This window comes from Crocodylus porosus, unplaced genomic scaffold (assembly GCF_001723895.1).
Source record: "Crocodylus porosus isolate Cpor-Errol unplaced genomic scaffold, CroPor_comp1, whole genome shotgun sequence".
NCBI classification, from domain to species: domain Eukaryota; kingdom Metazoa; phylum Chordata; order Crocodylia; family Crocodylidae; genus Crocodylus; species Crocodylus porosus.
This window is the reverse complement of record NW_017728915.1, coordinates 1,782,143-1,806,471: the sequence shown is the minus strand read 5'-3', so window position 1 is coordinate 1,806,471 and position 24,329 is coordinate 1,782,143. Positions and strand designations below refer to the sequence as shown.

Below are 24,329 nucleotides of genomic sequence, written 5' to 3'. Positions count from 1 at the left end.
GCTCCTCCCCTCCCCTCCCCCGCCACTGCCCCGTAGGGCCGAGCCTGCGGTGGGGGAAGGGGATGAGTGGGCCCGGGCTTGATGCGGGGGAGGACCAGGCCACCGTGGCAGGGGGAGCTTCGGGTCCAGGCCGACCGGGCGGCGGGGAACTGGAGGAGCGGGCGTGGAGAGCAGCGGAACCAGGCCCAAGGGAGGGGTGGGGGGAGGCCCACTTCTCCCCTCCCTCACCCGCTGCCGCGTTAGGCCGGGCCCGCTGTTCCCCCTCCACCGCCGCAGTGGGCTGGCTTCTCCCCCGGCTCGGGCTCGGTCCCACTGCTCCCCCACCCTTCCCTCTCCCCCACGTTGGCTCAGAGCCTGCTCTGCCCATTGCCCCCGCCGTCCCCGCCGGCCAGTGACCTGGCTTCTCCTCACCCTCGGGCCCGGTGCTCCCCCGCATCACACCCGGGCCCACTCCTCCCCTCCCCCCACTGCCGCCATCGCGGCGTGCCCGCTATTCCCCCCCACTGTCACCACGTTGGGCCCTACAGGCGACGAAGGGGGGAGGGGCAGGCCGAGACCAGAGCGGATGGTCTTAAAGCCCCACCCCGCGCAACCAGACCCCGCTCCCCCATCATCTGGAAGGAGTAAGGGGGGAGCTACCCCAGCTGCTATGACCTGCCCCCATCCCCTCCCTCTCCATCGTCACAACCTGCGAAGAGCAGGGGGGCGGGGTGACAGCCGTGCTGACCTCACCCCCCATCCACTGTTGCCCCCCCTCGCATTCCTGCCATTATGGCGGCGGCCCTCCACCGCTGCCAGCTCCTGTGGAATGCTTGTTCGCACCCTGATTGACTGGCTGTTTGTCAGCCAATCAGAGCCCGACTAAGGGACGGACAGACAGACTTAGGCGTTTATAATATGAGAATATTCAGACTTGCTAGTGCTTTCAAGCCTTTTTGCAAGGGCTTCTCTCGGGTGCTTGGCACTTGGGTACTCGAGGCACTTGCTTGCGTCTGCCACTTGTGCCTGGCCATACTAAGTCATGTGCTCTGTAGGGGTTTTACCTGGGGTTTACAGTGCTGTGCTTGGTACCTTCAAAACTACTCCATAAGAGCACTCAGTAGTTCCAAACTGAGAGATGCCCCTGGAAAGTTGTTAAGCATAATGCTGAGGTTGTAGTTAGTATGACCTTAAACGCAAACCTTAAACTGAGGAAACAGCAGGGCTTTAGTCTTTGCTGCAGCCCCAGTACAAAATACATGTTTAAAGCACATCCTTCGCTTTGAATTCAAAATGAATTGGTGCCTGAAGCGCTTCCCTGGGTCAGCACTTGTAACATGACCTCACAGGGATCAATCTACAGAACACATGAATAACAGGGCTACATTGTACCCGATCCCACCGTGTTAAGTGCCTTGTCTTTGTGCAGCAAGACTTTTTGCTGCTCCTCTCTAACTGAATTTGCACATTTCTGTCAATATACATCAGCAATGCCTCTGTGGACATGAACCCATCCCCTACTCTGTACGCCCAAGGGCTCCAATGCCAGGCAACTCACCCGGACGTTCTTCTCCATCTCCAGGAGAACCCTCTTGTGCTGCTCTGCAATAGCCAGGGTGGCACTGTGCACGCGCTGGTAAATCTGCTCTCCTTCCTGGGTCTGGAAGGTGTACAGCCCCTCCCCTGCATCACACATCCTGCTGAGCAAAAGGATTATAAGAGCTTTGTGCGCTGCTCCAGTATCTACATTGTGCACTGCTCCAGTATTGCACATCATAAGCTAACAGCCCAGGTACCACATTCCTCAGATGTGGTCACAAGCCATTTCTACAGCTCATCCACTTGCATGTTACAAACATGCATGTGCACTACTGCCCACATGCACCTCAGGTACACTCACAAATACACTTGTCATTGAGGAACCTCATTGACCCTCACTTGCACCTCAGAATACTTAGTGATGGGACTGCAACTAAGGTGGAGCCAACATCATTTTTTTTTGTTTAATCAAAGGATCCAGATAGATATTTGCAAGTAATATCCTTTTCTTCACAGAAAACAAAGCAGTTTTGTTCTATGGACTGAACAGCTATTTTTTAAGGCATCTGTCAAAACACTCTGAGGAATCCTTTGCTGCAGATACACTTCAGCTACCAGGTATCTTTCCACATTTGAGTTGATGCGACATGAGGAAGGCACATTCAGGTGTATTTCTACTACTCAAATTTTAGTTCAATTTTGGTCATTCAATAAGGACTGTGGTGTATTTTATTGAACATGAACCAAAATCTGTTTGGTAGTATTATTTACACTGAGAAAGGCTAGTCAGGAGTGGTCAAAATCAGTTTAAGATGACAATTTCTTTTTCTGGAATTCTTCTTTTTCCCATTTTTTTGAGTAGCTCTCATAAAATTCTCTGAAGATGCTCAATTGTCCCAGTGTTTCTTGGGCTTCTCTCATCTGGCAACAGCAGTGTCAATTATTACTTATTAACTACCCTGTAACAAGCCATCTGCTTTGATTGGTCATGCTCCTTTTGGCAGATTTCACATTAGACGGGGAAGTCAGGCCCTGATATTAGCTGTCTCACAATGTGGCGCTGGAGTGGAACAGCAAGAAACATCAAAGTCAGTTTCAGATCAGTCATTTCTCTCCATCATTCAACCATGATTAGTCCTCTGTACAGCAGAACAAGAAGCCAGCAGATGCAGTTCTTGGATATCCAGGACTACACAGATATCATGCATTCTGCTGGACTGAATGTTCAGAGGTGTCAAACCACTGCTGCTCTGGATGGTTGCAGATGTGGGGGGAGGTGCTTCAGTACTGTTTGAAGTCAGGCCTATATTTTCCAACAGTGGATCACAATTTTTACATTAGTCTGAGATCACTTGGAGAGGTTTGGTTTTCAGAGAGTAGGAGGCCAGTCCTGTAGAAAAACCATGGCCTCCAAGGCATCTTAAGTTGGGCTTCCAAAAAACTCCTGTGGAAAATTTAGGCCTTTGCTCTTCCCTCAGGCTAAGGCCCCCTCCCCCCCCAAGACATGCATAATAACAGCTTCTTTTAAAACAACGTATGCTTGAACTTCTTAGCAAAAAGCCCATTTCCCAAGTGACAACCATCTCTGATAAAACTCTAAAGCAGTTATTCTCGACCACAGTGCCGTGGCAGCCTGAGGTGCCTTGAGATCCTTTGAAGGGTTCCATGGGGTGCCATGCAGTGTTGGCACTCTTAGGTATGCAAGCATAATTCACTGCATAAAACCAGAGTTTTGAAATAGGAATCCAAAGTGTTAAAAACATTCTGCCCTGTTGTGGTCTTTCAGATTTTTTTGGCACAGAAAAATTGCTCTATTATTTTTCTGTAGTCAAAAAGAGAGTGAAAACTAAAAGCTGGCATTTTCCAAGGGGCTTCTTGAGGTTAAAAAGGTTGAGAACCACTGCCCTAAAGGAATCCTGGTCCTGTGATAAGCTTTTTAAACTAATGTAAATATAACACTGAAGCCAACTTCACCAGTAGCCCCACAGAACACCTATTATCCATAGCTGTGCAGGCACTCCTTCAGCAGCTTAAGTGGGTTCATTGCCTTTAAAGAAGCTGAAACAATCTGAGGAACAGCAACAGAATCTTTGTTTAAATAAATAGTCTGTTCCCTCTCAACTTTAAGGAGCTGTGACCCATGCCAGGAAACTGAGGGATGCCTGCCCTGAAATAGATCACTCATGCTCACAGAGCAGACAGGACAGGATGCTTGCTCCCTGAAGAACTGTAGCCAGAAGAAATAAGCAGCTTTAGTTGCAGTTCAAAGGCCCTGGGGGTAGGCAGGAACCTGCATGGAGGAGAGATGTTTTTCCTCCTCTTTCTAGAAAAACCCAAGGTGATGAGTCAGTTGGATGAAAGGGAGAGAGTGTGTTTCTTTTCTCTGTGGATGGTAATTAATTTAAATCTCTAATAGTCAGGCCTGGTTGATCCAAGTTAGTGTACAAACTACACTGATATGAACCTTCAAGGGGGAGGAACATGGGTGGCTTAGGGAGATCTTGCCACTGCCTGTGGACTTCTAGGGATCCCAGCTCAAATCCTGCCACAGGCTGTAATTGAACAGAGTCACCATCACTATGGGATTGCCCCCAAGTAAAAGATTTGTCTCTGGCATAAAACCACTACACAGCATTATATCTCCTCCTTTCTACGCAAAGGAAGAGCAGGGCAGGTCTGGCTGCAGGTCAGATTGGAGGTGCACAAGCACAAAACATAAGAGGTAAGCCTATGCAGTTCCTATCTCTTGCAGTCCCTCACTTTTAGTTTCCTCAAACACATGCAGAGACATATTTCTAGCTGCCTAGGTGCCTGGCCTTCTTGCAGCCCATCTACTTAGCCTCACAGGCACCTGAGACACAAAAGGACAAGCAGAGCCTGTATGGCCCTGTCTGACTACAACCTAAATGCCCTCGCTCCCCAACAGGGTGAACAGGGCTGCTGGACTAAAATAACTGCCCTGTGTGTAAAGAGGGAGGAGCATCTTACCGGCCAGCCTCAAAGGTAAACCTGGTGGCATCACGTCCATAGCGACGCAGGGAGCACAGGGGCCAGGAGACAAGCTTAACTCGGGGGTTGTGCATATCCCAGAGGTAGATGTTTTCATGGGTGATCTGCAGCTTGCACTCGCCGTAGACATCCAGGTTTGGACATGGCAGCAGGAACACGTTAAACCGGTCTGCAGGGAGACACAGGCAGCTGAAAGGCAGGATGAGGTCACCACAGCCACTACCCCTATGGCTTCCATCTCAGCATCAGCCCCATCTTCAAGGTTGGAGGGGTGTGGATGAGTCCAGGTACTCTCTAGGCACAGACCTCTCCATCCTGCCCAAAGTAGTAACATCCCAGGGTCCTCCACTCCAGTGTGAATGCAGGCCCTTCCACACATACGTACCCTGCCCCTGGGTGGGGATAAGCCCAAGTCCCCCATCCCAGCACACACTCCTCCATGCTCACTTCCTCCAGGTCGTTCAAACACAGGATGCCCATCCCAGTACCAGCCACTCTCAGAGGGAGGAAGTAGAGCCACCTCCCCAGAGTGTACCCTTTCCTGGCTGCCTTCTACCCCCTCCACTCCTACCCAGCAATTTGTTTGCTGACACAAGCTCTCTTACCTGTCTGCTCACACTGCACCCCTGGTGCAAGGAGATCCGGTTCCCCCAGACTGATGTCATTGAGGCGTGCTCCTAAGCACTCTACGGACAGAGTCTTGTACCACTCCTCAGCCTCCAGCTCTGCAGGGTACAAGTAGCACACCCGTCAGCCCCACCCCCACAACAGCTGGCAGTCAGACTCCACAGCAATTAGGAATTCCTTCCCCAAGCTTACAGCAGCTAACAAGTGCTCTGCTGTCTCATTTTACTGAACTAAGATGACACCTTGCATAGGAGCACAAAGGTGCCCTGTTAGGTGGAGCCACATAACTGCAGAGGAGAAAAATCATGGGTGAATCACAGGCCAGGGAGACCATTGTGATCACCTAGTCTGGGCTCTTGCATAACAAGGGCTCTAGGACTTCCTGGTATTAACTGCAGACATTGCAGCACAGCTCCTAGAGAAACGCACAGTCTTGACATCAAGATGGCCAGTGGTGAAGAATTCACCAATACTCCTGGCAAGTTGTTCTCGTGGTTGGCTAGCCTCACTGTTAAGAACCTGAACCAAATCTGTTTGCATTCAGTCGCCAGCTACTGGTAGCAGCTCCACCTTTACCTGCTTTGTCTGAAGAGCCGTCTCTTATCAAATTTCTCTCCCCTAAGGAGAGTGCCCAGAGCCAGCCTTAGGGGTGGGAAACATGGGTGACTGCCCAGGACAGCTGTGGTAGGGGGTGGAAGCACACATATGCGAGCAGACCATGCTAACAGCAGTGTTCTCCCTGGCACGGCAGAAGGAGCAGTGCCCAGGCCAACTCCCCGCCACACTCTAGCCACTGCTCAGGAGGAGTTGAGTCAGGTAGTGCAGATGGCAGCACCATGCCACACCACCTCCCTGCTGGACTGTGCCCTGCTCTCCTACCCACCTGCTCCTTGCCTGCAGCAGTGCCACTGGGTGGGTATGCCAAAATACAAGTCGTCTAGGGCAACATTTTCCCTAAAGGCTGGCTCTGAGTGTGCCTCCCCTAAAGGTCAGAGCGCTCTGCAATGGATCAGATCCCAGAGGCCCTGCTTAGGAAAATCTTCCATTGCTCTAAGAGGCTGTTGGTGCCCAGCTTCTCAAAGGTACTTAGGCACTTCAGTCCCTTTAAGGATGTGACTCTTTGTGTCCCAGGGGTAATTCACAACTGGAAGCTGAGTGAGGCTTTCAGGGTTTTGACCAAGGATGGAAAGGGAAAATCTGATCATCCCTAATATGTAGCTATTTCTGGGGTGGAACAATGGAGCTGTTCTGCACCAGAAATATGACACTGCAGTTTTCAAAAAGGAGAGAGGACAATGGCAAGGGGGATTAGGTTAGAAGAAACCAGCAAGGTACCTTTGTGATTTTGATCAAAGGTTTAAGCAGCCCTAATTCATGGGATAACTAACAATCACAAGCAACCAGGACCTTGGGTCTGTGTGTCATTCTCGTGACAACAGTGTGATGTCTGTCTCATGACGCCATGTTGAGACGGCGGCTCAGAACAGGCTAAGAGGGAAGAGCACCACATACTAAGTACCTGGAAATCTGACCAGCTACTGACCCAGCTGAGCACTGTTGAGCTCATGAGAGCTAGGGAGCTCCCAGCCAGCCAGAAGCAGCTCTAGAGCTGCAAAATGATAAGAAGCCTCAGAAATCAAGATGACACCAAGGGAGCTCTCTTCCCTTCCTGAGGGCAGGGAGCTCCCTCTAGGCCAGGGCTTGTCTAGGCTGCCAGAGAGCCCTGCAGGAGCCAGCATTAGATGAAAGGAGATCAGTGCAATACTCTGCCTAGAGCACCTTACAAACATGCTAAGATTAACCCTTGCAGTGATGCAGGGACTCATCATCATCAGTAACAGAGTCCCTTTGTCCTCCACAGCAAACTGAACCTAATGCTGTAGAAAGGTCCCTGAGTTCCATAACAAGCTGCAATATCCTGACACGGCTTCATTTACATTCCAAATGAAGGGGGCTAATTAACAAAATGGGAAAATTTATCATACAATCAGTGCAGGCACCCAGGGTTACTTATGCAGAGATTCAACTCAGTTTACCTTATGTTCTCCCCAAATGTCTTCATTTGTTCACCAGATTTTGTATCAACCATAGTTGATAGACACAATTCATGAGGAATGGAAAAATTGGCTGCAAAACAGGGGATAGCTGGCTTTTGGGGAACTGGAAAGCTGCAGGGATGGGTTATGTTGGTGGGAGAGGCCCTTGAGATGGCTGTTGCTAAAAGGATTAGCAGCAATACAGCTCATTTTGCCATTTAAAGGGTTAAACTCATTTTTCACAGGCAATGGGGAAGCAAGACTCTGACTTCTTCAAAGATGAGGGGCTTGCACACCTATCAGTCACAGATAGGGCATGTTTTCCAAGGTATTTGTCTGTAACCACAGGGCTGTGAACACCAGCTGTTTAGATGAAAGCTGCCACCCTAGAGCACAGCCCTGTCTACTCACAGAATATATAGGGACCTTGGCTTATTAGCCTCCCTATGGACAGCGTGATGGGCCCTGAGGACCAGGTTCTCAAAGGGGGTTCCACACCCGCTATGCAGGCATCACTGGCAAATCTAGTCCCAAGAGATGGAGGATATGCCTGCACTGGCCCTGTGTCAGGCTTGAGACTAGTGCTACTGAAAAATAGCCACCCTCCCTGCCCACAGAGCAAGTCTCAAGAGCAGCATGGAGCCAATGCAGATGCACCCAAGTGACCTGGGCATACTGGGCAGCAAATCAGTGGCTGAGGTGGGAACAGAACCCAAGATCTCAAACATCAAAAGCCCTCCCTAACCCTGCTGCCCCCTCGCTGGTACCCTAACCCTGCAGCCCCACCACTGCAAACCAGAGTCAAAGACCATGGGGACATCCTCCTACCTGAGTCACAGGTGAAAGTCCTGGCTGAGTCATCAGTGAATATGATGGCAACAGCTTGCCTCTTGGTCTCCTTCGGCAACCGTGTGATGCACTTCACATTGCTGATCTCCGTGACCTGCAGCAGGAGCACACTGTACTGAGCTCCAGCTACCCTAAATGCCACCCCCTTCCTCCTGCTTAACACCAGGTACTGGGATGGCCTGAGAGAGGAGTACTCCACTCCTCTACTTGCTCTGCTGGCTTCTGCTCTGGGTGCACTATCTACAAGAGAAGGTCAGCAGGAGCATCCATCTCCTCCAAGGAAGGTTGGATCAGTTCTGGCCACAGGGTGCTCACACTCACACAGGTTTTTTCATTAAAAGGGAGTACCACAGCAAGGGGAATCAATTGCAACAGGAACCCCCCTGGCCTGAAATCTGTTCTCCAGGCCCCATCCCAAGGAACACAGGCCAGGAGAGGAGATCCGTAGAAGACAAATGCCCTGTCCTGGTGGGAGCACTGGGGATGTGAAGGGAAATAGAGGAGACCAGCAGGAAGGAGAGACTGGAGAATAAGTGTGTAGGGGGGGCAGGGGGAGGAATAAGAACAGCAGAGTGGGGTGGGAGGAAGGAGCAAAAGGCTGTGGCTGGAGCACCCACATAACCCCTTCACCTTAGTCCTGTGATCTATTCCTTTCCTTCTATGCCCAATCACCCCACCATCAGAAGAAACTAACATCTCTGGGAAGGGGAAGCACTTTGCTGCCTGGCACATACTATGTCATCATCACCTGTTGGCAACAATACTAATCCTACCCAAACAGTCCTACACTGTAACAAAGACCAGGCCAGCTCTGCGCAAGTACCTCTGGGACAAGGACTGAGGAAACACTGACTAGGGTGCTCCCAGCTACACCCACCCCACCCAAACAGCAATCCCCACAGGGAAAGGGGAAGGAGTGCTGTACATGGTGCTGCTGTCCCAACCCAGGTCACCTCATCTGTCTCAGAGGGAAGGGACAGGCGAGGACTTCTGGCCTCTGACCTTTGGGCATCCACGCAGACACACCGACTTCTCATCTGGGTACTTCTCCAGTCGCTGGGGACCTTTGCTGGAGGATTTCCTGAACACCAGCCAGCACCTCCGATAGATCTGCCAGAAAGACCAGACAAACTCAAGCTGCTGCATGGGCTAAGCAGCAGTGCAGCTGCTCAGAGAGCCCTTCCACTGGTGCATGTCAGCGAGCGATCAATTGCCCCCTGACTGTGGACCCTTCCATTACCACACACTCCCTATTAGTGCCCAACAGGTAGCAAACTCTGAGCAAGTGGCATGTTCCTCCCTTAATCCTAAGGAAGGGATTACTACATTCAGCCTCAGGGGGACAGCACTGGGCTATGGCTAAACCCCAGCCTGATCAGCTCATCCTATGCTGGGGAGGCAGGGAGCTGGCATACAGAGTCCAAGATAAAGCACTCTATGGCCATGAGAATCTAAGTGGGTGACTGAGCTCTAAAATGACAGAGGCATGGGCTCAAGAAACAATGGATCCAATTAGATTAGACACATTTTGGCATGGCTTTCTAGTGCCTGGTGGTCACGGAGCTGGGATGCAGGCTGGAAGTAAGATGCAAGGGAACAGTTCTGGTGGGGTTCTTCTATTGAGAGACCTCTATCTCCAGCACCTAAAGAGCTTTAAACTGTGCTGCTTACATGGACCAAGCTGTACATAGGAAACCCTCCTATACACTCACGGTACCTCTGCTATCAGTCTAGTGCACAGGGCGTAGCTGGGGGCACCAGAGAGATTTCTTTGCTGGCAGCACCATAGAGGCACTGTGGGGGACTCAACTTCCCCCCACACCAATGACAAGGAGGCTTTTCCAGCTTTTGCCAAAATCTATAGGGTTCTTCCCACTGAGGGCCAGAACATTCCTTGAACTCCTGGGACTAGCCAGATGCCGCACTCAAAAGTCATTGTTTCAGATAGGCAGGGAACTGTTGCCAAGTCAAGCACAGGGCTCCACTGGGCAACCCATAAATTCCCTGGATCAGATCACTCCCTACAGTAAGGCCCAGGTTAGAAACAGCCACCTCCTGCTCACAGAAGCATGTGGGCTCTCATTTGGGAACCACCATGAACCAGCTGGAAGGAAAAGAGGACCACCCACCTGCTGCCATCCCAAGTCTGCACCTTAGAAGGGGGAAGCCTCTCAGCTGCCATTTTGTCACACCAAAAACTGTCATCACTAGCTCAGGACAATGAGATTTGGTGCTTATGGCAGGGGTTTGCAAAGGCAAGACTTTTGGCTTTACATTGGTTGCTAAGTTGTGATAAAGCAGTCAGCAAAGTCACTTGTAGCCTGTTTTTTAACAGTTTTTTTTAAGTTGGCAGGAGCTATGGGCACTTGATGCCTTCAAAAATTTGGGCTCTTTATCCCCTTGTCTCCAAGCTGGGGGAAGACACATCCTTGTTTACAAAGTGCACTGAGCCCCCCAGACAGGAGTCCCCAGTCTCATCATCAAACCACAAGTCCCACACTATTTCCCACAGCAGCCAAAACCAGGTCAGGCCAGTTCTGAGAGGATGAATCCCACTCTGACTGTGTGGTGTCTTATACTCTCACTTTTATTTGTTTTGTTCTGCTGTTCATGTACCACAAGAGACCTAAATGTGATTTCCCTCTTCCTCCTCTGCCTTTTCCTCATTTCAGGGAATACTGAAATGTCTTTATTCTCTAAAATCATACGAACTGCATACTAGAGAAAAGGGAAATCAGAGTAGTTTGGATGGTAAAGCTGAGGCTGGCTGTGGTGTCAGCTGTATTCCCATGGAGCTGTGCTGGGAAGAGCTGGAGGCAGCTGGTACAGGAACTAGAAGCCCAGAGACTTAGTATTTAATCATGCTCTAGCATCTAGAAGTAACAAGCTATTTTTCTTGCAGAGGTCCATTAGCTCAGCTTGCTGGGATCACATCTAGCCTGCTGGACGCTCCACTGTTCCTGAAGCTGGGATCTAGGGCCTAATCCATCTTCCCATCACTTTAACAAAGTTCTGGATCAGGTAGCAAGAATGCCAACCTGGCCACAACAAGAGGGCAATGCACAGCATCTCTTTGGAGGGGAGACTGGGCAGTAGCTCGGCAGGATATCAGAATGATGCTGCCTGCTGGGTTCGGGAGCTACCAAGAAGGTTGACAGCACCTGTCAGTCAGGGCCAGGGCTCAGATGGTTGGGGGTAGGCTGTGGTTTGGTACTTGGCAGGGAGCAGGTGCACCATGGTGACTGTATGGGGTCAGCATGGCAGCACAGAGAACTGCTGTACAAAACACAACTGCCCCTGTCACTCCAAGACATGTTGCAGTGCAAAGATGGGTCAGGAGGACTCAGCATCTCCTGCTCCACAAGCACAGGGAGCCCTGACAGTCATGCCAAGAGAAAGCAATTATGATTCAATCCAGGAGAGGGCAGTGGCAGACACACTTACCAGTCTGTTTACCATATCAACAGCTTTACCTCACAGGACCCAGGGCAGTCTGCCATGGTGGCCACCAGTGACATCTGCCCATGCACTTACCATACGATACAGCATGCCTCAGCTCACATTCCTGTTCACCCCTGATGCCACATCCCTCGCACACCCAGCTCTCAAGAGGAGGCAGCACCAGTTTGATAACACACTGTAGGAGGTTGCCACAACAGTTCAGCACTTGCATAGTTAAATGCATCATCCCAGCCTTGGGCCAGGCTAAGGTGGCCCATGCCAGCAGCACACACACAAGCCTGTGATATCTGACACCGAAGCACCTGACCTGAGCGGCAGACACAGGTTGGGGGAGACCTGTTGCCAACTCCACAGAGCAATCCAGGTGCCACAGACATCATTGTTCCCAGCCCTGCCTGTCACCCTCAAAAGTGCAAACACCCCTAAGCTTCCTGCATCAGCAGCTTGTCTCAGCAGAAACTCAGGCCCTGGGGCAGCTGCTTAGAAGCAGGTCTGTCTGGTCACGAGAGAGTTCAGAGCTCAGAGGTTCCCGCGTTCCTGTTCAGGGTAGGGGACAATGCTCTTGGGACAAACTCTGCCAGGGGAGGAAAACAAAGAGAGACAGACCTGAATGCAGATCATATGCCAACACTCTCTCTGAGGACACAAAAACAGAGGCCAAGCAAATAATGAGGGACAATCAATAGCACCAGACTAAAAAAGACTGGGACTGAGTAGGTTCCTGAGCCAGCAGATGGTAAATGCAGCTCAGTGTGTGCAAAGTAATTGGTCTGGGAGAGAGAAGCCAGCAAAGGGACAGAAGAACAGAGGAACCAGCCAGGCCAGTGCCAAGGACAACAACCCATGGGCATTGTGGAAAACAACATCTGAACCCATTTGTGCACCTGCTACCTAGAAAGCTAAGACACCTTATGGCTACAAGCCATGAGCAACAGACATACAGAGCACTACCACCCTCACTCCAGCAGGGTTCATCCTGACCTATGTACCAGCGTGAACTTAGAGTCAAGCCCTCATGAAGCAAGGATCACTATATCTGCCACCCAGAATATACCAGGCTCCACTTGCATCAACCACTTTCTAAATCAGACTTGACTAGAGCTATACTGAGTAGCTGCCTGGCAGCTGGTCAGTGGCTCAGGGGAACCATGCAGGGTAGCTGAGGAAAGGGAGGGGGGAGGAAAAAAGGCCAGTTTTCCATTAATCTGTCCTCTGTGCAGTTATTCACTGTGCAAAGTACAGGGCAAGGGAACGAGGAAGGGGTGGAAATCAGGCCCAGTGAGCCCAAGATTGTCTAAAGGCCTCAAAGTTGGCAGTGCCCAACTGCCCTAGACTAGCTGCTAAAGAAGAGAGGGGGCAAGAGAAAGCAAAGCAAGCCAAAAAGCTTACACACACTGTGTGGGCTGGGGATATCTTTCTGGTCTCTAGACCAATGGTTCTCAACCATTTTTGATTCAAGGTGCCCCACAGTAGACTCAAGGCACCCCTCAGAAAATACCCAGTCTTAGCTTTCACTCATTTTTTGACTACAGAAAATAATAGAGCAATTTTTATGCTGCAAAGAAATCAGGAAGACCACAGCAGGATAGGAAGTTTTTACACTGTGTATTACTACTTGAAATATCTGGGTTTACCTTGTGAATCACGTCAACGTACCTCACAATGCATGGCACCCTGCAATAAAAGTTGTCAAGGCACCCTAGGGTGCTGCTGCACCCTGGTTGTGAATCGCTGCTCTGGACACTGCTAAATAGGCCCTGCCAAGGAATGCTCAGTCTCAGAGCTCCTGTGGATGCTTCTAAGATCCATTTTCACCATGCTGTGGTGTAAGCATTTACTATCCCAGTAAACACTGAGTTCTGCCACTCCAGCTGCTGCTACAGGAGGCAGGGAAGGGAGTGTCTCATCTCTGACTGACATGGCTCTGTCAAGCATGGATCTGGCTCAAGCCATTAGGAAGGGCAGTAACTTGCCTCTGGCCACACAAGAATGTGAGCAACACAGTCAGGGATGGAGCCCACAGGGTGCCTATTGGCTCTGCTGAGAAAGAGCATTCCTCCAAGCCACTGGTGTCTCCCCCATGATACCATGCCCTTGCTTACTTGCCATGGGAGCCAGTGCTGCCCGCAGCAGCCTACAACCAGCCACAGCAGCATTTCCTTTTCTGTCCCATTACGCCTTTTTCTCTCATTGCCACAGTTGGACACTGCACATCTCGGAGGTATCCCAGATTCAGAGAGGGCCTCATTCACTTCCAGGCCTAAACTCTTAACAGGAGATTGGTGATCTCAGTCCATCTTTCAGCCTCTGCTCTGACACACAGGGCAATGACTCCCCCCATGCTGCACCTAAGTTTCCCCTCCCTAGAATGGGGTCATGCCCACTGCTCAGGGGTGGCAAGAATTAACTCTTACACTGCCAGTGCGTTTGGTGATTTGCACACAGAAGGTGCTACACAGCAGCAGGGCTCTGGCTTTGCCTCAGTGAAAAACCAGGTAGTCCAGGGGCAGCAAACAGGCATGGGAAGAGTTGAGGGCAGAGAGGGGCTCAGCCTGTCCCAGGAAGTGGATGTGGCAGCAAGATACCCTGTGAATGCAGGGCTCTTGCCCTGGACACAGCACAGTCACGGGACAGGCTTCCCATGTGCCAAGCCAGGCTTGGGAGTCGGGGGAGGTGGCTGAGATTTACCATTGCAGTGGGCACTCTCCTGGAGTGCTGGATCCCTCCCCCACCTGTCACGCTGCCAGCAGTAATTGCAGAGCCACCCTGCTTAATTAGCAGCCAAGGGAGCAGCAGCTACATGTGCCTCCTGCCCAGTCCCCTAGGCACTCACAAACACCTGCCTCCTTCCCTGGACACATTCTGCTCCATGGCTCCAGCACCTCCCCTGCCCCCAGCATCTGCCTCTGGCCCCACTCCCTATTTCTAGGCTGTCTGTGGGGGAGAGTGAAAGAGCTGTCACCTCTCCCATTTCCACCTCCCCCCTCTCTGCCTGCTGTCTCCTGGCTCCACTTCCCTTCTGGCTTTTCACCTTCCCTATCTCCTACCTCCTCCTCCTCCCTCCATTCTTTGTTCATCCATAATTAGCATGAAATTACCCGGCATGCTCTCTGTTCCCCAGCTGCTAGAAGAAGGGAAATGAAGAACTGGCTCTTGCCTGCTTTGATGCCATGGGTGCCAGCTGAGCAAAAATGTCTGTCTGTCCATCCCTTCCCTTTGTTTCCCACCCCGTCTCCAGAGAGAAGGGGCTGCATCTCCAGCCCACCCCTTGTTTTCCGAGATAGCACCAGCTGCAGTGCCAGAACGACAAGTTCCTTCTCAGCAGTGCCCTCCGTGTCAGCCAGAAACCCAGCAGAGCAAGCTTCTTAGCTGCAATGCCCAGGCAACCACAAACCACAAATCCCACCCCCCTCATCCCAGCATGAGAGCTTCCTTCCTGCAGTACCCCACCAGCTCCAGCACCTCACAGTTGGGGTTTCATGTAATTAGCCTGGCTGCCCAGTGGACAGGAGCCTGCACTGAGCAAATATTGGATCTGGAGGCTGAGAGGCCATGTGAAAGGACAGCGGTTCTGGGCTGCCTGGACACAGGGAGCCAACAAACTGCATCCCTACAGACACCTAACGAGCCCCCTGGGAGCGCAGAGGCGGCTTGACATGTAGCACTTCCTGTGAGCCCTGAACCCAGGTCTGCCTCCAGTGAGTTCCCAGTGCTTTCAAAGGAGCAGCTGTAAACAAAACAGCTTACCAAAATGTCTGGGAAAATCAACCCTGGATGGAAGCTCCTGGAGACAACGCACTGGGAGGGCTGGCTGAGGGAGCCTGAACCTCCAGCGACCCCTTGGTGCTCTGGCTGGGCCCCATCCTGCAGTGGGGCAGCTCCTAGCAAAGTCAACCTCAACAGGACAGGTCAGGGCCCGAGGAAGGGAAGGGGGAAAAGAGGTCCCGCTCACATGTCCTAGACAGGTACATTTGCACTACTCAGCTTCTAGGGGAACTGGAAGAGAAACTGGCCCCTGTGGTTACAGAGGAAACAGCAGCACCAGAGAGTCTGTGAGGGGGAGTCTGGATGTGCCCCACAGGACAGACACACAGAGCCCCATCCCTGCGATGTGTGCATGCCTCGCACACACAGACGTGCCCATTTTAAGCTGTGTGTCTGTTCCCAAAGTGATTTGCTTTCTAGCAGAGCAGAGAGCTGAACATATATCCCCCAGGTCCCAACCCAGTGCTTTAAGCCAAAAGCCATGCTCCCTGGTCTCACCCCAGCTGTCAGACACACTGTCTTGCCATCCACAAAGGGCAGTCAGCTCCCTTCAACCTTCTCACTGGGGGAAATAAGCCAGAAATGAATTGGAATCCTGTCTCCATGAGTGAGAGTGCAGCGTGCATGCACTGTGCTGCAGCCACCTGCAAATCCCACAGCCTAAGGAAATGAAGGCTCTGATGCTTCAAAGCAAGTAGGACCAGGCTCTAGCACTGCCCTTCCCCACAGTACATGCCCTCCTCAAGTTGGTCTCCTGAGGCCCCCCCTTGCACTTGGGCTCCTCCCAGCACCAGCCTATGCCAGTTGCCCCAATAGCCTGAGAAGTCCCTGCATACAAAGTGCCAGCAACAAGCTTCTTATTAGGAAGACCCAAAAGGAAATGCCTCAAGGAGCTTGCAGTGCAAAGGGGATACAGATAGATGTCTGTTGGGAGAGCCAAAGGACAGTGCAAGGCTGTGCCCTTAATGAGCAAGCACGAGGCCTCCCAAGGACCCCTGCTGCTGTACCAGACCCTGGAGATGGCAAGATAGGTTCCCTCTCTGAATGCCCAGTGCTACTGCCCAAGCCAGACCAGAGCCACCTCAAGTCCTCTGGAGGTGTCAGTGCTCACAGCAGCCCAGGCCCAGCAACCAGCTATTTGCTTGCTCTTCTGAAGCTGCTCCAGTGAAGGAATTTTTGGCAGTTTCCAGGACCTGCCTACAAGCCCCCTGTGAATAATTAAACAAGCAACATGCTGGGAAATCTTCAAAGGTGTCCACTGATTCTTCAAGAAATCCAAATAAGCATGTGGAGCAGCTATGTTAGGTTTTCCCCTTCCCCAGCTGTACGACAGGGGTGACAAGACCCATCTCAGCTGAGGGTTTGGGAGGCCCAGTTCATTTGTGCCCATGAAGTACAAGAGGCAGAGCCTCCACCTGGTTCAACTTCTGACCATTGCAGGTGTCTCAGATGGAGATGGGTCCACTGAAGCAAGCAGATTGTTTTAAGTTTTCGTTCTGCCATTAAGGCTTCCTCCCAGGCAGACACAGGCTCTTTGTGCTAGTTTCCTGGCACACAGGCTCCCAGGGAATGGAGGCTTGGCAGAGGCCCACAGCCATTCGCTGAAAGACTCCAGACAGCAAGAGGAAGTGATCACAGCTGACAGTGATGAGTAGGGCATGGCAGGAGCTTGGCTGGCTTGCTCAGGGGACTGAGGACATGCAACAGGGCCTTTTGCTTTTTGATTACAGGCTCCACTCAGCCCCATGCCCTCAGCAAGTCAGTGGCCTCAAAGAATCAGCTTCCAAGTGCTGCTCCATGGAAGACCCCCCTGCTTGTTGGCAGTAGAGATGCCAAATTCAACTCCACTCATGCCATGAGACAGGTCTGGGAAACCTGCTCCTCTTCTATGGGTGCCCTGGTGCCCAAAGGCACTAACAGTACTAGCAAAACCAGACCCAAAGTGCAATCCCCAGGAAGGGAGGGTGTCTGGGACCCTGCAGCCTGGCACAGAAGCACAGAGGGGATTTGAGAAGCACAAAACTGCTGAGTGCAGGTGCTGCTATCATTAAAATGCTCCAGTGAACATCTAGATATTTGCCAGTGCTCTCCAACATGTGGGGCTCAGGAAGCTGAAGCCTTGGATGGAGAATGTGCCCAGATACTAGCTTTTTCTTAGTACCACTACAGACAAAATGGTTGTGGTGTGGGGGTGAATTTGGGGGGACAGAGAACTTCCTTAAGTCCAGGCATTATGCACACTCTGCCTTTGCACAGAGGACCTGTCTCCCAGTGTAACCCCTCAGAGCTATTCCAGACCAGGGTCCATGCACAGCCTTGCTGGCATCTCGCTTCTACCCTGCTGCGCCCCTTGATATTTCTGTCCTGATTCCAGGTACCAGCCATGCTTACCAGGCCAGGTAACTCATGAGGCAGATTATTTCACACACAAACAAGGGATCTCCATTTTACCTGTCACAGACAGGATCAAATCACCTCTTCACAGAGGTGAGAGGCTTCAGGGCCAACCCAAAGCACCACCTAGCCCTGGGACCATGTCAGCTCAAAGCCACATGCTTCTTTTGTTCCAGCTCCTGTTTGGTTGACTCCCTTAAGACAGGAGCCCAGGAGAGAGTTTCTTCTATTGAAATGCTAAGCACACCACTCTCCAACAAGCCTACCTAAAATATGGGTCAAGTCAAACTGCATGGGATCTGAGGAGTCACATGCTGTCACCTGCAGATCGTGTGACACAGTGGCAGGTGAAAAAAAAATAAAACAAACCTCTGGCTGGGAGACAAGGGGTGGTGTGAGACATCAGTCTGACAAGGGGAGTTCCCCCCCACACACACACATCCAACAGAGCATCAGCCTCCACCCCCAAACTGAGCAGTCCACTAAAACAAATGCATGGAGAGGGGAGTCAGGTTCCTGGGATAAAAGGGGTCCCCAGGAGCCTGATGAAGCAGCTCCGTTCCTTTCACCGAGGGTACAATCCTTCACAGCACTGTGCACCCTCAGGTGCCACAGAAGTCAATAGGAGCAGAGAATGATCAGCATTTGCAGGATCAGGTCCCCAATGGTAACCTGATTCTTCCCACTCCCACACAGGAAAGTGCAGCACCATGCACACCCCTCACTTGATCCCTCAACTTCTCCTGAAGTGCCAGGTGATGGGCAGCTTGGAACAGACGAAAGAGCTTTAACTATTCTTCAGCCAATGCCGGTTTTATCTGGAAATCCTAGGCATGGAAGGGGCCCAGGCGCACCCAAGCTGAAGGGGGGGTCTCACTGTGGGTTTAGATTGTGCCCGAGTACAGGGCTGCCAGGGCTAAGCTATGGCTTTCATTTCCCCAATGCCCAGATGGTGCCACAGGGTGTCCCACCTGGACAGCCAAAGCACCAACCATAGCCACAATTTTTTGTGCAATTACACAGAAATCAACAAGTGTAAAATGAGCATCCAAAGCCAGCATCCTGCTCTTTGACCCTGCCTTTATTCGGCTTTTTAAAAAAATAAAATTTGTCCAGGTGGCAATTTAGAGGCAGGCAACTTGTCTCCCAGGCCAAGAGAAATTCCCCCGAGTTTTAGCTTGATGGGAAAATTCTTACTGCTGAATGAAGTGGGGGGGGATGACCCACAATTTTCCAAAGCCACAGATTTCCATTGGAACTGCCACAGATGCAACTCTACTGGAAACCACACCAGAATGGCCAGCACAGCTGGTGCCAGACCTGTGCAGACACAGCCCAGAGCCCAGGAACCTTGCTTGTGGATGCTCAGAGCCATCAGGATGGATCCATCTTTGGGAAGGATGCTGGAGAATAAGCCAGAGACAGAATCTCTAACAAGGATGCTCACAACACACAAAAGGGGTGGGGGGGTGTCTTTTTGGCTGCTGCAGCTGCCAGAGCATATTCAAAACAGTGAGGATGTGGGGAGGCTCCAAATCTTTAAATCTAATCATAAAGAACTGTGCTTCACAATTCCCCCAGACTCTCTCCCCCACTTACCCCCAGTTTCCTGCTCTTCATTTTCACATAGCCCTGCTTGACGATGTCATTAAAATTTGTAGCCATAGTGTAGCCCGCCGCAGCCAGGAGCCGCTCCCCAGAGCTCACAGCTTTGCCTGGCTCTCTCACTTGCTCGCCGTCCAGCTTCCTCTTTCTCCCCGCACTCCTCCTTCCTCTGGCATTCACCTGTTTTCAGGCACTCCCAGGCATCCAGGTCCTCTCACCTCACCTCCTCCAGCGCCTCCGCATTGTTCTAGCAGCCCTCATGCTCACCTCCTCCCTGGCTCCCCTTCCTGGCGCTGGCTGTAAAATAAAAGTGACAGATAGGGAGAGATTAGAGATAGTGACATCTTTCTCTTTCTCCCTCTCTTGCTTTCCTACCCCTCCTCCCTTGCTGACTGAACCATTTGTGAAAAAACAAGGTGGATCATACTGAAGGAGAGAAATGGAACAGTCCAGTTGTTAACCCCTCAGTCCTTCAATGTGCAGGGAACAACTTTCTCTGCCAAAAAGCAACTGAAGATCAAGGAGGGAAGATGGTAATGTAAGAAAGAGACTCCAGAGAAGTGATGTAGCTGGGGCAGCTGCAGAGCCTGGAGGAGGTTGCCCCTGAGGATGATTCAGGTACTACGGTACCAGAGCCCAGCCATACGGTTCCAGTAACATCTCAGATTTACAGCTGCCTTCATTGCCTGGGGTCCCCAAGCACTCTGACACACTATGGCAATCAACACACAAGCTATACCCAAAACCAATTCATCTACCCCAGCCCTGGGAGACAGGAGAGAGATTGTGATTCTATTTAGCCACCTGTCACTAGGTCAGGCACAGCTACGGCATCAAGCCCTCAAGCAGCACACTCCTTTCGCCTCTTCAGCACATACTTCCAGGGATGTGTTTATTGAAATACACCTTGGCAAGCAGTACAGTACAAATTCAAATAAAGCCACTTCTGGGCAGGAACACAAGATCTGTCAGAAGACACAAAGAATAGGGCATGTCCGCCAACAGATGGGGCCTTGTCCCATCAAATGCTGTTTCCCCTTGTAGCGCGAGAAGGACCTACCATACCAAGGACACCTGCCACAGGTCCAATGCAGAAAGCAATACAGAAGGAAGACCCAGAAACAACAGGCCTGATATTTTGAAGGTAGGAAACTTAAAATGATGCAGGATTCCTTCCCGTAGCATGTCACTTTCTAGAACCCGTGATACGAAGCTTCATTTTGGATTCATGTGGTTTTCAACTAGAAGCACGTAGAATATGGGTAATTTTGCACTTAAAATCCAGGCCAACAGCTCTCAAAATGAGACGTTTGACAAAGGGAAACCTGCACATAATGTAACTAGTGCCTCTAAGTTATGCTGAAGCCTTAAAGCCAAAAGAGCTGAAGCTGGGGTCAGAGATGGTATTAAATGCTTCCCACTCCCACAACTTCAAGGCAGAACAATATTTCAACCGCATCAGAAGACAGGTGAAATATGATTAACTACACTGATTGTGCACCACAAATAGACCCATGGATTATACACAACACTCCAAGACAGGGAGGAGAGAAGAACTGCCTGCAAAACCAAAGACAACACTGGAATTACATTGTTTGGAATATGACAAAGACTCTGGAGCTAACACCCCAGTGCTTAGGAGAAATGCCCTGAGCTCTTTCAGGCCCCAACTGCTCAGGACTAGGGTTCCAGATTCCTGCCAACTGTTGCTACTACGATGGATCGTCTAGTGTCAAGTAATAGTAAAAAAAAAGATAGAGGTATGGGCTTAAACATATCATTAGCAGACCAAGCTAGGATTGGTTGGCAGCATGATCAGATACGCACCCCTGGAGAGGGAAAGACAACAGTGCCAGAATCAGCCAGCCAGAGACAGGATGGCATTGCCAACACCTGGACCAATGCCACAGTAGAATTACTGGTAGCACCACGTGGATGTCCACCTAGAGGGATTAGTAACTAGTACTTCCACCCAGTTACTGGAACTCAGTTACTGGTGCCAGGGAGGAGTATAGGGCCAGTGTGTTAGTTAGCTCTGGGTTACTTGCATACATGAAGCCACATTGCAATCAGTTTACTCACACTCCTGGGGCTGCCTGCATCTGTAAGAACGGCCATAATTTGGCCCTGTGTGGTTTCTTCTAAGCTTCATTTTCGGGAAGGGAAGACAGAGACCCTGAGGCTTCCCACTAACAACCATTCATGCTTCACAGACACACCCACCAATTATCTCTTTGGGATCTGAGCAAGCAGAGTCTGACAGGCATTCCCTGCACAGAGTAGCACCTACTACGCATTACAAGAGCCAAGATGAAGTAATTGTAGTGTGCCAGTACTGTGTTGCTAGCCCTGGGGGGCCAAAATGGGTACTAGCCGGGGGTGGATGGCAATCTCAGCGCTAAGGTGACCAGCATCTGGTTGGATTTCCTGGTGACAAAAACGCTTCCGCAAGAGTCAGAAGAAGCTTATCACTGCAAGGGTGAAGATCCTGGTGCCAAGAGTCTGGGAAAAGCAGCAGCAAGGAGTTCTTGCCAACAGGCAAGAATCCAAGCTAGAACAATGCCTCAATACCAGGGTGGGGCTGTGGGTGCCAGGAGAAGGTAAGCACAGCCAGGGTGGGGCTCCAGCAGTCAGCACAGGGACACTAGCTCCTGAGCCATGATTTTCCTTGTCAGATGTGACAGCAGCTCAGCAATAATTACTCTCTCTGAGACTGCAAGTCCCTCCTGAGAAGCAGATGGGATGGCCTGCTTCACATGTTCAAGCAGTAAGAGCAAAAACAGAGTGCGCTTGAGCACAAGCCTGCAGCTCTCCACCGGGTGGATCTGTCCCTCACTATCTCCTGCCCTGCAGGCCCTTTAGATTGCCAGCCCATCTGCCTGGCCTCTTACCATCAGAGATGCAACCTCATCCTCTGGTTTTTGACATGTCCTAATCTCACCCCTCCCCCTCTTCCTTCACTTCCTCTCCTTTTCTTGCTCTTTGTTTCGCTTCTCAGTACCATCCTTAACATGCAACCTATGCCAAGGAGGGAAAAGAACTGGAACTAGATGTAATGGTTCTCTCCCAGTTCCACCTACATGCTAGGTGCCACCCGGTTGAAACACTGCTAAATAGACTCTACTCACAGCAGATCTCTTCATCAACAGTATGACTGGATTACAGATAGACATTTAACAATGGTTACAGGTAAATCACCGTCTTTAGGGCTGAGCGTTAACAGGCCAATGATACTAATGGGAAAGATCACTACAGCAAGCCTACTGCAGCATGTGCATTCTGTTCACTTTGGGGAAGTTTTTTTTTGCAAACAGAGGTGGCAATTGAGACCCCTTCCTCTCCTTCCTCCCCCTACCCTTTTTTTATAAAAGGAAACTTAGGACATCTTTACATATGCTCCAGGTGTGGGGGTACTTTAATTAGAGCGCTAATTAAAGTGCCCACAGTGCCTTGTATATTTAGCATCCAACACTTCAACATGGCAGCAGGGGTGCTTTAGTTAAAGCACCTCCACTACCATTTTGAAGTGCGGGGATGCTGAATACATGGGGTGTGGAGGCTGTTCTGATGCACTCTGATTACAGTGCATCAAGCAGCATCCCTGCATGCCTACAGGCACTCAGATTCTGGAGCATAAGATAATACTACAGGCTTCTAGAGGAAGCCCCAGATCTCCAAACCACTGCCAGCTTATCCAGTTTTGGTTAGTGGGACTCAAGCATAATCTTCTCCACACAACAGAAAACTTTGATGTGGTAATTAACTGCAATATTGTTTTTGTGCAGTGGTCACAGTGGCTGGCCCAAGCACATAAAGCAGGCTTGTCCAACACATGGCCTGCGGGCGTGGCCCGTCAAGGCATTTTCTGTGGCCCAGGTGCTGCAATGGGAAACCCCTTGTCCCTCCCCCAGCCCCTCAGCAGCTTCCTAATGGCTGCTGAAGGGCTGGGGAAGGGACAAAGTTCCCACACACACTGTGTCAGCTTGACGTTGCCGACACAGCGCATGTGGAAAGAGGAGTATCCATGTGCCACTCAGGACAGGAGGAGCCCAGCCGGAGCAGCAGGGGCTCAGCTGCATTTTCCGCTACCTATGCTGGTCAGTCCTGAGCGGCACACGGCTCCACCGCCACCTTTGCTGGCTGGTGCCGATCCGGGCGGGTCTGTCGCATCCGCAGCAGCACGCAGCTGAAGCTGGCTTCCTACATGCTGCTGGGGATGGGAGGAGGCTGGCCGGTTGGCACCGGCCAGCAAAAGTGGCGTTGGAGCCGTGTGCCACTAGGGACTGACCAGCGCTCCTCCGGCGGAAGGACCCGCTTCTACCCGCCGCCGCTCCGCCTCGCCCAGCTGGGCCCTGCGCGCAGGGCCAGTCCCGGTCCCAGCTCCCACAGTCACGGAGCACCATGTTGGTGCCCGGTGTGGGCCAGGCTGGTCCTCGTGGGCGCAGCCGGGTGGTGGTGGAGCGAGGCTCAGGCCCAGCACTTTTCTGTGGACGAGCCATTCACGATGCCAGGTGCAGAGCTTCTCGGAGGTGAGCGCCTATGGCTTGCGCCTGGGCTCTCCCATCCCCTCTCTCCTGCGGGACCCCCACTCCCCGGGCCCGGCCGGGCCCTATTCGGCTCCTAAGCACAGAAAAGCGGGCTAGGCACCGCTTCTCCTGGGGAAGGACCTGTCTGTACTTGTCCCCACTTGCACCAGCCGCCAATCCGCCTCGCTCTGCCAGGCCCCGTTGCCAGTGCCAGTCCCGGCTCCCTCCGTCACAGGGCTCCTGGTGCGGGCCAGGCTAGGCCAGCTTGTTGCCTGGGGTGAGGCTCTAGCCCAGCACTTTTCTTTATAACCTTAAAAACCCCTTGTCAGTTGGCTTGCTAAAAAAACACACACATTACCTTTTAATAAGCCCTCACTTAAGTGAGGAAGAGCTGTTGATGGTAACAAGGCCTTGTGCTCTATCAGTCACTTTTGCTACTGGATTGAATTTTACCCTATAGCTTCTATAAAAAAAAAAAAAAAAGCACAGACACAAAACTCCTTGGAGTAAAATCATATTTACAATACTAACATGTACA

At 51.4% G+C, this 24,329-nt stretch overlaps 1 protein-coding gene and 1 long non-coding RNA gene across 9 annotated transcripts in view; one reads left to right on the top strand and one right to left on the bottom strand.

The window, feature by feature from the left end:
* LOC109310409 overlaps nt 1-8,396 on the top strand; it is an 11,314-nt gene extending 2,918 nt beyond the window's left edge. The window contains exons 2-3 of the long non-coding RNA XR_002101199.1: nt 7,519-7,524; nt 8,381-8,396. This is a non-coding gene — a long non-coding RNA (uncharacterized LOC109310409). The remainder of the gene's footprint in view (nt 1-7,518; nt 7,525-8,380) is intronic.
* DOK4 (docking protein 4) overlaps nt 1-24,329 on the bottom strand; it is a 43,419-nt gene that overhangs the window by 4,779 nt on the left and 14,311 nt on the right. The window contains exons 2-8 of one of the 8 annotated variants that reach the window (XM_019535508.1): nt 19,260-19,562; nt 9,042-9,149; nt 8,019-8,133; nt 5,133-5,252; nt 4,507-4,696; nt 3,710-3,841; nt 1,538-1,676 (exon numbers count right to left, since the gene is read on the bottom strand). In XM_019535508.1, coding sequence (XP_019391053.1) covers nt 1,538-1,676; nt 3,710-3,841; nt 4,507-4,696; nt 5,133-5,252; nt 8,019-8,133; nt 9,042-9,149; nt 19,260-19,325 — 870 coding nt within the window. In that variant the 5' untranslated portion in view covers nt 19,326-19,562. Of the gene's footprint in view, nt 1-1,537; nt 1,680-3,709; nt 3,842-4,506; nt 4,717-5,132; nt 5,253-8,018; nt 8,134-9,041; nt 9,150-19,259; nt 19,647-24,329 lie in introns of those variants that run through there. The other 7 variants (XM_019535512.1, XM_019535507.1, XM_019535514.1 and 4 more) reach the window with 7 other exon arrangements.